Source organism: Rhinatrema bivittatum, chromosome 1, assembly GCF_901001135.1.
Source record: "Rhinatrema bivittatum chromosome 1, aRhiBiv1.1, whole genome shotgun sequence".
NCBI classification, from domain to species: domain Eukaryota; kingdom Metazoa; phylum Chordata; class Amphibia; order Gymnophiona; family Rhinatrematidae; genus Rhinatrema; species Rhinatrema bivittatum.
In genome coordinates, this window is record NC_042615.1 from 498,925,009 (window position 1) to 498,937,841 (window position 12,833).

A 12,833-nucleotide genomic window follows, 5' to 3' on the forward strand; every position below is an offset into this window, starting at 1 on the left:
AAACGCTTCCACTGGCCATTCCTAAGCAGAGTCTTATTATCTGGCAGAAGCGCCTTTTATCCTATATATGGGGGGGCCGAAGACCTAGAATTGCCCGCAAGGTTCTTTACAAATCCAAAACGCAGGGGGGATTGGGAGTACCCAATTTAGAGCGGTATTATATGGCAGCCAGATTTAAGACGCTGGTGGAATGGCATAGGAGTTCTCTACAGAAACCATTGGTATTGTTCAGCCAACAACTGGTGCATCCAGTCCCATTATCTAGCCTTCTCTGGCAGCCTAGAAAGACTTTGATTATACAGCCTCGAGAAATCCTGCCGCCCTCTGTTATTACCCTTGCAGCTTTGGGAATCAAAGAAATCATGGTTAGTAGGAGCTCAAGAATTTCATCACAGCACCTACTTGTACGCCAACTCCTTATTCACCCCGGGGTTTGAGAATCCTGCCTTCCAGGGCTGGGTTAGGAAGGGGATTCACTTTTGGGGACAGATTTGGGGGGTGCAGGGTTTGTTAAGCTTCTCTGAGCTGCAACAGAAATATGACTTGGTGAGCTCTGATTTGTATTTGTATCTCCAGCTCCTCCACTTTGCACAGTCCCATCATCTTCAGGGGCACTTTGCACAAGGGAAATCTGCTTTTGAGCTCTTATGTTTGAATACACATCAGACATCTAAATTACTTTCGAATGTTTACGCTTTCTTGGGTAAAGAGAGCTATCAGAAACCCACCTATGTAAAAGCATGGGAAGCAGACTTGCATATAACCTTATCCCAAGGCGCTTGGAAAGAGCTCTTCTCTAATACTGGTAGGGGTCTTATAGCCTCACATATAATTGAAAATTCTTGGAAAATGGTGCTGCGGTGGTACTACTCTCCAGAACGATTAAACCGTATGTCCCCTTTGATTTCTAAACAGTGTTGGAGGGGTTGTCCGACCATCGGCAGCTTTTTTCATATGTGGTGGGACTGTGCAACGCTATGTCCATTATGGACTCAGTTGGAAACATGGCTGACTCAGTTGTACAGCACCACCATTTGTGTTCTCCCCCAGCAGGCTCTGTTGGGCTTTCCCTTATCCCAGGGGAAGGTACCGTCTAACACCATGGCCAATTTTATCTTCTCGGCTACTAGAATTGAAATAGTGAGAAGATGGAAATCCCCCTCAGATTCCCTCTTTAGCGGAAGTGCAAAGTAAAGTAGAGCAAATTTATAGGCTCACAGAAATTACGGCTCATCTCCGGAAAAATATGGGAAGCTTTAGGGGTACTTGGCGCAAATATTAAGTGTGGAAAGAGGGCCTGGGTAGTTTCTTTCCTGATTAAGAGATGGCTATGTGGTTGGTATGGAGGTGTCTGATATTTTTATTTTTACTTAATTTTCCATGGGTAATCCACCCCAGAGCCCACGAATATTATGATCTGATATAAGCATATGTGTATTTTATGATCCTGACGAAGGCAGTCTGATATCACCGTTATCTTATTGGATGAGGGGTGGGGGAGACAAAGGTTTTCTATACAAGTATTGTGTTTACTACTGTTATTAGGCATTAACGTATATCAAGGACATGGTACAGACACCAGACTCTTGAAGTTTTATAATATTTTTATTGCCTATTTTTCTGAGCATTTATAATGGTGTTTTCCGATGTAAGCAATGCATTTACCATCTTGTAGAATTGTTATGCAGTTTGATTTTTTTGTATTGTTACTAAATGGAGCAATACAAATTTTCAAAAAAAAAAAAAAAAAAAAATCAACAATAATGGTTTCAGTGTTGCATTCCTCTTCTAAATCCCACCTGAGAAATATCTTAACATCCCTTTTTCTTCCAAAAAATCTACAGTTTGCTACAAAACTACACTCTCAATCACTTTCACAGAAAAAAGAAGATTTGAAACTGGCTTATAATTACCACAGCTTGTAGGATTCAAATCTAAACTCTTTAATATAACAGAAATCACTGCCGATTTTTAGGGCAATTGGAACTGTTCAATCCATCAAGGAGGGATTTAATAAATTCCATAATCACTTCAATACTACATCTGGCAATCCTGGAATAGTTTAGGATGGGCATAGGTCCAGTAAAAAAAATTAGATTTCTTAATTCCTTTCAAAAGTGGAAGTAAATTCCTCAAATGAAATAGTTTCAAATTCCTCTTAACTCCTCATATCCCCAGTAGATGATCTATTTCTTGTATCGCACTCCCAGGGGATAAATGCTGCTTTCTCAAGTTTACCTGGCTAATAATTGTCTATCTGGCCAATAACTTGTTTATGAACTTTTCCAATCCTCTTTTGAACTTCATTATGTTAGTTGCCTTGACAACAGATTCCATAGCTTGATTGTTGCCTGCGGCAACAGATTCCATAGCTTGATTGTTGCCTGCGGCAACAGATTCCATAGCTTGATTGTTGCCTGCGGCAACAGATTCCATAGCTTGATTGTGGTTGTTTTAAATCTGTCAGTCGTTAGTTTCGTGGAATGTCCCTTAGTCCTAGTGGTGTTTGAAAATGAAAATAACCTTTACTTATTTACCCATTCCATCCCACTCATAATCTTTTATAAATTTCAATCATATCCCCTCTCACTTATCTCTTTTCCTAGCTAAATAGCCCTAACCTGATAAGTGAAGTTTTCTGTTTTCTTTATTGTTTTTATCACCCTTTTCTGTACTTTTTCTATGTCCGCTATATCATTTTTTGAGATGAGCGGGGGCTGGGGGAAAGTTAGGGGAGCCTGAAACCCGAACAAGTTTTTACCAAAATTTCAGGAAAAATTCATTTTCAGGTTTAGTGCACGCTAACCCGAAATTCGGGTCCCCCCGAATTTAAAAGGCCCGAACCACGGGAAATACGAAATTTCCTGTTGCGGGCCAAAAACAAAAGCCCAAACCAAAAGGTTCGGACTTCGCACATCTCTAGTATCTATTTTTATTTTACGAACGTTTTATATGTTAAAATTTGATTATGCCCATTATATTTGTAAACCACTTAGACCTACAATTTGTATAGGGGGTATAGAAAAGCTTTTAAATAAATAAACAGCAAAACACTCTGGGGCCGATGCAATACAGTGCGCTCAGCAATAAGGGGATTAGCGCCTCTACAACGCACATCCAACGTGGAGTGAGTCTAATAGCGCTAATCACATACAAATGCATGTGACTGAGGCTATTAGCTTTCACTCCTGATGCAAAAAAAAAAGTGCATCTAGAAAAACTGCTTTTCTGTACTGTCTCCTACTTAATATCATTGCGATATTAAGTAGAAGGAAAAAGTAAACAAATTTTAAACAGCAAAAAAACCCAAAACAGTCAGATGCAGGAAATGGACGCTCAATTGAGAAGCGTCCATTTCTTGACCCCCCTGGCTTTGCGGTGTTTACGAAAACCGATGCCAATAAACTCGGCGTCTGTTTTTCTAACCGGTGGTGGACCAACGCACTCGGGCTCTCCTTGCTAACTCGACCCCCTAATTTAAATATTGCATGGCACCCCCAGGGAGGTGCTTGAGGACACATTAAGAAAGTGGGCTCTGACTGTTCAGCGCCCGCTTTCTGCGCCAGAGTATTGCATTGGCCCCTCTGAGTTATATCTGCCTTGCTGGGTTGATCAGGGGAGTGAAACCCTAATCCCCTTTGGATTGACACAACCTTGTGTCCATGCTGGTGCAGAGACATAATATAAGAGAAATTGAAAAAAATAAGCTAAAAATTCCCATTTAATGCAACTTCTTTGATTGATTTTACTTCTGTCTGTGCATTTCCAGGGCAAATGCACTAGTGACGGTAATACTTGCAAACCTGGCCGAGCCAGTTTTTGCCTTTTAGAAAGAAACCAGTCTTTTTCAAAATGATGGGAGAAGGGTAAGAGGTAGTAAAGGGGAAGAATTTGTATACATCCCTATAGAGGTAAGAAACTCTCTTTGCAGTTTCCCCTTTTAATATCTTACTCTGTGTTCTCTCCCAACAGGTGGATACTACCCAGTGAAAATTGGAGACCTCTTCAATGGGAGATACCATGTGGTACGCAAGCTGGGTTGGGGTCATTTCTCCACCGTCTGGCTGTGCTGGGATATACAGTGAGTAAAGAGATATGACCTTGCTCTGTCCATTGGCCTGTTATCTGAGTTGGTGTGTGATGCATCTGTGGTTTTCAGAACCTTTCTCCTTTCCAAAAAGCTTACTTGATATGAAAAAATTTGCGATCCTGATTTATCTTGGGGTAACCTCCCATTTTACTATGGCTAAAGCATTAGCACAAATGTAACTCTGCTTACACAGCATCCACAGCTGGCCTGTGGAGCAGGCGACCTGACTGGGGAATCAAATCTATGTCCTACATGTAGCAATGTACAATACTGCCACCGGGCCAGCCCCATTTGTGTCAAATATTTTTATAGTTATAGTGTTTAATTTTTATTTATTTATTTTTTTTGTATATAATCTATTTTTATTGTCTCAACATGAAAACAGGATAACAGGCAAAACATGTACAGATCAATCTAGGCGAGCACACCCAGATCATCACATAGATTCTGAAGTACAGAGAATCGCAAAACATCATAAAGAGCCATCATACAAAAATCAGGATCCTGTGTATACATTACTTTGACAATTTTACAATATAAGCAAAGTAAACAGTATAACCAACCCCACCCTCCCTCCCCTCCCTCCCACCCCTGCTGGAAAATAATATCAAAAATTAGCTGAGTATGTTGCTACAGACAGAGCTAAATCTAAAAGAAGTCGGCAGCAATTGTAAGGGGAACAACCTGCCCCATCGGAGCTACAACTTTAGAGGGTACCTTGAGCATCTAGCCATGTCTGAAGAGGTGTCCACACTGCTCGAAAAGCCTGCAATCTATTCTCATGTACAGCAGTCAATCTTCCTAGTTGATAATAAGAGAGCGATCTTTTCTGAACTGCAGCTAAAGTCGGTGCTTCCCTCTGTTTCCAATGTAATGCTATCTCTGCTCTAGCCGCAATAAATATTTGTAAAATCAACTTCTGTGTGTGAGTAGTATGTTCTGACATAGGGAGCCCCAATAGTACATTCCAGGGAGAAGCATTGCATGGAGCTTGGAGCAACTGTGCCACCCACTGAAACACTGTGCGCCAGAATCCCTGTATCACCGAGCATGTCCACCAAACATGATAGTACGTGCCTTGCTCTCCGCAACCACGCCAGCACCGATCTGAGATTGAAGGAAAGAATCTATGAAGCACGGCTGGCGGGTAATGCCATCTATAGAGCATTTTATAACAATTTTCTTGAAGCCCGGCTGAGATTGAGCACTTGCTAGCCATATTATAAATAATATCCCAAGCGCTATCATCCAGTTTTTCCACAAAATCTGACTTCCAGATAAGGAACCTAAATTTAGGCTCCTTAAGCTTTGCGTTATTGAACATGGTATATATTTTAGAGATAATACCTTTAATTGTCGGGGCGTGCTGGCACAAAGTTTCAAACAAGGTATTAGTAGGTCGCACAGTACGCAATCTCAACCCCTTGAGTACAAATGAATGGATGCCGGCATACAGAAAAAAGTCTATAGTCCCTTCCGGATGCAAGGCACTTAACAGTTCCCTGGAGAGCAGCTTCCCTTTCTGAATAACATGACCCAATCGGTACACTCCTGCTCCCTTCCAGCGCTTGACAGCTAAAGAACGCTCCTGCAGAGGGAGTGCTGTGTTAGTGAATAAATGAGTCATTAAGGAATAGCTTTCCAAGCCACCTAGTACCGGCTTCCACCTGTGCCAGAAGTACATAGTGGTGCGAAAAGCGTATGGGACATAATTAAGGGGTCCCCAGGATGAACGGGGCTGCCAAGGCAACGCTGATATGGGGAAGGCTCCCAACATACCTTGCTCAAGTCGAATCCATTGAGGGGCCTCCTGTGTGTTGTGTAACGCCACTAGGGCCCGAAGTTGAGCCGCATAATAATACCAGGCTAAGTTAGGTAAGTGTAAGCCCCCCCTGATCTTAGATTGATATAAGATGTGTCTAGCCACCCTGGGCGGACGCTTCCGCCAAATGAAGCCACAAATAATTTGTTGCCACTTGTTAAGACAGGCGGTAGAGAGGCGGATAGGGATGGTAGTAAAAAAATAGAGAAAGCGAGGCAGTATTGTCATCTTTACTATAGCCAGTCTCCCCAGCCACGAGTGATTATGGCATCCCCAGCGTCGGAGGTTCTCCTGTAACTTGGCGACCAGCGGTGTATAATTTAAATCAAACAATTGATGATTGTGGGGTCCAATCTTAACTCCCAGGTATTTAAGTGAGGAGGAAGCCCACAAAAATGGAAAATTGCGACTAAGGACCTGTACTTCATCATGCGCTAGGGTTAAATTAAGCAGTTCCGATTTTTCGTAATTAACTCGCATTCCAGACACTGCCGAAAAATTTTTGAGCTCCTCCATCACACCGTGCAAGGATGTCTGGGGTTCAGTGAGGGTCAGCATGATATCATCCGCAAAGAGGGAGATTTTTGAGTGGGTATTGCCCCCAACTATGCCCTTGATGGTTTCAGCTCCCCTTATTCTGATAGCAAAGGGTTCGAGAAACAGTGCGAACAGCAAGGGTGATAGCGGGCAACCCTGCCTCGTACCCCGCTGAATGGAAAAGGGAGCCCCATATCCACCGTTAGCTTTTACCCGCGCCTGGGGATGGTCATACAGTTTTCGTAACCAGCGTAGAAAAGAGTTCCCAAAGCCCATGGCCTCTAAAGTGTGAAAAAGGTAATCCCAATGGACAAGATCAAACGCTTTTTCGGCGTCAAGCGCTAAGAGCACTGCCGGTATACGCTGTTGTTGTACCACATCTACTATATCAACTATGCGCCTTACATTATCCGCAGCCAGTCTCCCTGGTACGAAGCCCACCTGGTCATTGTGTATGAGCCCAGGGAGTATTTTGTTAAGCCTAGCTGCTAAGACTCTGGCTAGGATTTTCAGGTCAATATTTATTAAAGATATGGGGCGATAGGAACTACACTTAGAGGGATCCCGTCCAGGTTTCGCCAATACTGTGATGCCCGCTGTATTAGCGTCTTTAGTAAGGGATGCCCCTTCCAGCAGGGAGTTGAAGGCATCGGTTAAGGGCCCTACTAGTAAATTGGCAAACTTCCGATAATAGGAGCCTGTGAAGCCGTCCAACCCAGGGGCTTTTCCAGTCTTGAGTCGTTTAATGGCTGCAGCCACCTCATCCGGCTCTATAAGTTTATCCAACCCATCTTTTTGTTGTTCAGTGAGCTCCGGGAGCTCTACGTTCTCCAAATACCGAATAACGCCCTCCCCTGTAATATCTACATCCCTAGCATAAAGGGAAGAGTAAAAATCAGTAAAAGTATTTCGAATGTCCGCAGACGACGTAACCAGTTGGCCTTGCGAATTTTGTATTTTGGGTACTACTGTCTGAGCCTGGACTGACTTAAGTTGCCGGGCAAGAAATTTCCCGGCCTTATTGCTCCCTTCAAAATATTGCTGTTTCAGCAGCATAAGTTGATGGCTTATGGCGGTATCCTCTAGAGCCCTAAGTTGGTCCCGTAGCTTTACTATCTGTTTGTATGTGGATTTTGATTTGGTACGGCTGTGCAATTGTGACAAAACAGCGAGCTCCTGTGTCCACTGCCGCCGTTGACTTTCCCTCGTTTTATTGCAGAAGGCCCCCCTTGCTATGCACGCCCCCCGTACTACCGTCTTAGAACATGCCCAAACCGTAAGGGGTGACATCCCATCCGTTTGGTTAATTGTGAAATAGTCCTGTAATAACCACTCAATTTGTCCGCAGAAAGCAGCATCTTTAAACAGACTATCTTTAAGACGCCACGATCTGAACCCTTTATCCGTACCTGTAAAACAGCATGTGAGCCAGATTGGAGCGTGGTCTGACCATGTGATAGTGTCTATGTCAGTTTTTACTACCAAGTTTTGTATTGTTTTGGAGAGGCAGAAATAATCAATCCTAGTATACGTATCATGCGGATTGGAGAAAAAGGTATAGGATCGAGATGCAGGATATCAATTAGATATCAATTAGACCCCAATCCCCTAAAAATTGGTGCCACCGCTGACGAGTAGTCGGGTCCGACACTTTCCCGGAGCTGGAGTCCAGAGATGGATTCTGCACAAAATTAAAGTCTCCACCCAGGAGGAGTTCACCCTCCATATGCTGCTTAAGAAGGTCATGAAGCATTGCTATGAAAGAGGCTTTTTGCGTGTTTGGGAAGTACACATTGAGTAATGTAAATATCTGCTTACCCACCCTCATTGTAACCAGAATATATCGACCCAAAGGATCATACACATGAGAGAGTTCTTCGTGAATAAGTGTGGGTGCAATTAAGACGCCCACCCCAGTATACTTAGAAGATTTCATACTAGCTGCCCAATGGGAAGTCGGATATTTGGAGAATCGCAGAAGCCGTTGGTGATGCTTCCGGACGTGTGTCTCTTGTAAGAATACTATATCCGCCTGTTGTCTCTGTAACTCCCTCTGCAATAGGGAACGCTTCCATGGCGTATTAAGTCCCTTAACATTCAATGACAATATTTTAGTGGTCATTTATACCTCTATTATCAGTCGGAGCATGCCTCGAGGCGTACCGACCCTCCCGCATCCGCCAGCAAGTGCGCCGTGCTTCATGTTGTCCCATAGACGTGCCGCTAGTTGTTACTATCAGCCCTGCATGTACATACACATGCCCATACATGAATACAAAAACTCCAGCATTTCCCCCAAACAGTCCAAAAGTATCCCGGTGTACCTCCATGGGATACATCACCTCCGGGGGTCAGTGTTTTCGGGCGGTGCGTGCTATTACCAACCCTGTGACTCCCCCCCCCCCCCCCCCCCCCGCAAAATGTAACCAAATAATGAGAATTTCAAAAAACCCCTGTAACCAATCAAACTCTGTGTTAACCAACCAAACTCTGTGTTACGGCCATCCATCGCATCCCCAAGCCATAACTGTAAATAAACTGAGCAATGACATCCCTGGCCCAAGAGTACCCACATGGGCCCTCGTAGTTATGCCACCTTATTTAGGCCATATGCCCAATATTACCACAAATGTCCTGTGGGTAATGCAGTATAACCCATGATCCTGCGCTGTTGATCTCTTGGAATCGGGTTGTCGCCTGAGCCTCTTTCCTCCCTTTTCCGCCCGTTGCCAACGTGGCGCGTTGTCCATCTTCCGCTGGTTGTGAGAGTCACTGGCATGCTGGAATGTGACCGGTAGTTGTGCCGTAGAAAATGCCTCAGCCGCTTCAGCCAAGGAAGAGATCTTATAGCTGGTTCCTTGCACCTGAAAGGAGAGCCCAAAAGGAAATGTCCACCTATATTTAATGTTCCGCTCTCTTAACTGTGCAGTAACTTCACGCAGCTCAAATCTTTTCTTCAGTGTTACAGGAGATAAGTCCTGATAAATAAAGATAGTGTGGTTCTGCCATGTGATGTCCTTCATTCGCCTAGCAATTGAGTAGATCTGCTCCTTAACAGGGAAGCTGGAGAAGCACAGAACGAGGTCCCGGGGCCGCTGCGCAGTCCGAGGGCCGAGTGCCCGATGCGCCCTCTCAAAGTTAACCACCTCTGGCTGTGGGGTAGATGCTTGAGAAGCCTCTGAATCTTGGAGCAAGATGAATTGACAAATCTGACGGGCCACCGCCTCCACCTCTGCAAATTCTGGGGTATCCGGGACTCCCCTGATGTGTAAATTATTACGCCTGTTGCGATTCTCCAAGTCTTCAACTTTGGTCTGCAGGTCTATAATGGCAGATGAGGCGGATGCCTGCTGAGAGATGAGAGTATTAATAGAGTCACCGTGTCCATCTATCCGGTTCTCATTTTCATCAACTCTGTGCCCTAAAGCCGCCAGGTCCTCCTTCAAGTCTGCTACAGACGCCATGATGTCCTCACGATGTTGTTTCAGATCCGCCCGAATTTCCAAAAACCACGTTCTTGCCTCAGCCCGGGTGAGTAAAGCAGCGTCTGGAGTAATTTCGCCAGTTTTCGCGGTCCCGCCCGGCTCCTGGTCTCCATTGTTCACTCTCCCCGCTTCGTCTTCAGTCTCAGCGCCATCTTGGCTGCCCGCGATCGCAAGCTTTTCATAAGAAAACTGCTTCAGATCTGCAGTTTTTCTTTTCGCGGCCATTGGAACCTGGAAGATGGGGATCAGCTCCCGGTGTGGCGTTGTTTCAGCGAGTTTAGGCTGGTTTTAAGCTTTCTAAGGGTTTTTTGTTAGCGCGCGGGGAGCGGAGCTGAGGGTTCACCCGTCTATCCGCATCCGCCGGAAACAGCGCCCCCCGTGTTTAATTATTTTTAACTTGCTTCCTTGTATTTTATTAATGTTAATTTCATTTGATGTGGCAATTTTGTTCTCTTTCTTTGGGCTTCAGCTCAATCAGAACCAACTTCACTCGGGTTAAGTACCATGAGCCTTCATTTGCAAATAATGTGTGTATTCTACTCTTCCAAACTCCTCTTGTATCAAGCTGTACCATTGATGATGTTGATGATGAAATATTCCTTTGGCTATGGGCCGCAGACTTCAGAGCTCATGCATCCCAAGTCTGACAGGTATCACTGTTGTACAATGGTGGGGACTGTTCCCCTTCCTCAGGGACTATGAATGCTGCTTTTACAGGAATCGAAGCCAGGTCTGGGCACTAGCAGTGAGCAATTGGCCTGGCGCTTGTATTGTTTGCATAAGACTATCATGAATCGCAGCCAGTAAGAATTCATGGGACCTGATGTCCTTCAGAGGATCTGAGAGACAGTGGCTACAGTTGTACAAGGACATTGCAAGGCATCAAACAAAACAGTACATCCAGTCAGACCAATCCAGACAAGTGGGTTATGTCAGCAACCAGCATGTGAGCCATATGAACTTATCTTGTGACCATTGTCTGTAACAATATATTCAAACACTAGTGAATGAAGATAATTAAACTAAGAACCTATAGAGCGAGGCAATAAAGTGCGTTCATGTAGTTGTGCGTGTAAACCTTACTGCTGAGTTTTATGCACATAGGTATGGTAACTTTCAAACTGGTGTGCGGGCACACATTCCCTGTATGTACCCGGATCAGTCCAGAAGGAGACAGAGAAAGTTTTACTGACATTTAACACAAAGTGCTATCTGCAGTCCCTCAGTATTTCTCTGTCTTCAGCAGATGGTGGAGGTGCAAAGCCTGCAGTCTGAGTTGAGAAAAAAAAAAAAAGAAAACAGTTAAGATATGGACTTTGGACTTCAGCCTCCCAGGGGGTTGTTAGGTCCTCGTGGAGCCACCCCCCTGGTTTCAGAGGCAGACGAGCAGGGGGTTGGGGACCCTTTTTTAAGCTCGCTCCTTGAGTTCTGGACAGGGCTGAAAACTGGGGGGCCCCATTCACTCGCTTGGGGGACGAACTGAGCCTGCATCCATTCCTGAGGGAAGTGAGTTTTTTTCTTTCTATTTGTGTATTGCCTAATTTGAGTCATAGCGATCAAACAGTATTTATTAAAGGTAAGATCTCCACTTCAAATACGAGAAGGCTATTTGATATTCTTCATTTTGTTAAGCAAAGGGGTATATCTGGCCTTATATTATCCTTGGATGTGGAAAAGGCCTTTGATAGGGAGGAGGAATAGCCTAGTGGTTAGAGCAGTGGGCTACGAACCAGGAGACCTGCGTCACTCATTGTGACCTTGGGCAAATCACTTTACCCTCCATTGCCTCAGGTACAAAACTTAGATTGTAAACTCCCTGGGGATAGGGAAATAACTACAGTACCTGAATGTAAACCGATGTGATATCTCAGATCGAATGTCAGTATTATAAAAAATAATAAATAAATCTGGGCCTTTCTCTTTGAGGTGCTGACACGCACAGGGATTCTGGATAGGTTTATAGCATGGATATTGGCTATGTATAACATAACATAAGAAACATAAGAAATTGCCATGCTGGGTCAGACCAAGGGTCCATCAAGCCCAGCATCCTGTTTCCAACAGAGGCCACACCAGGCCACAAGAACCTGACAATTACCCAAACACTAAGAAGATCCCATGTTACTGATGCAACTAATAGCAGTGGCTATTCCCCAAGCAAACTTGATCAATAGCCATTAATGGACTTCTCCTCCAAGAACCCATCCAAACCTTTCCCGAACCCAGCTACACCAACTGCACTAACCACATCCTCCGGCAACAAACTCCAGAGCTCTATTGTGCGTTGAGTGAAAAAGAACTTTCTCCAATCAGTCCCAAATGTGCTACTTGATAACTTCATGGAATGCCCCCTAGTCCCTCTACTATTCGAAAACGTAAACAACCGATTCACATCTACTCGTCCACGACCTCTCCCAATCTTAAAGACCTCCATCACATCCCCCCTCAGCCATCTCTCCTCCAAGCTGAACAGCCTCAGCCTCCTCTCATAGGGGAGCTGTTCCATCCCCTCCATCATCTCGGTTGCCCTTCCCTGCACCCTCTCCATTGCAATTACATCCCTTCTGAGATGCGGCGACCAGAATTGTACACAGTATCCAAGGTGCGGTCTCACCATGGAGCGATATAGAGGCATTACCACATTGCGTAATTAATGGTCAGATTTCTTCTTTCTTTGATATTATGAGAGGAACGAGACAGGGATGCCCATTGTCCCATTTGCTTTTCAATCTAGCTATAGAGCCTTTGGCTCAGGCAATTTGGCAATTTCTGGTTATTCAATGAATTTGATTGGGGGTGTGTGTCCACAAGATATCTTTATATGCTGACGGTGTTCTGGTCTATTTAACTGCCCCGAAAATATCTGATCCTGCGCTATTGGAATTCCTGAAAAAATTTG

General features: G+C 44.5%; 1 protein-coding gene across 2 annotated transcripts in view; it reads left to right on the plus strand.

Annotated features, from left to right (window-relative positions):
- SRPK3 (SRSF protein kinase 3) overlaps positions 1-12,833 on the plus strand; it is a 103,178-nt gene that overhangs the window by 15,676 nt on the left and 74,669 nt on the right. For both annotated transcript variants that reach the window (XM_029609423.1, XM_029609416.1), the window contains exon 4: positions 3,973-4,081. In XM_029609423.1, coding sequence (XP_029465283.1) covers positions 3,973-4,081 — 109 coding nt within the window. The remainder of the gene's footprint in view (positions 1-3,972; positions 4,082-12,833) is intronic.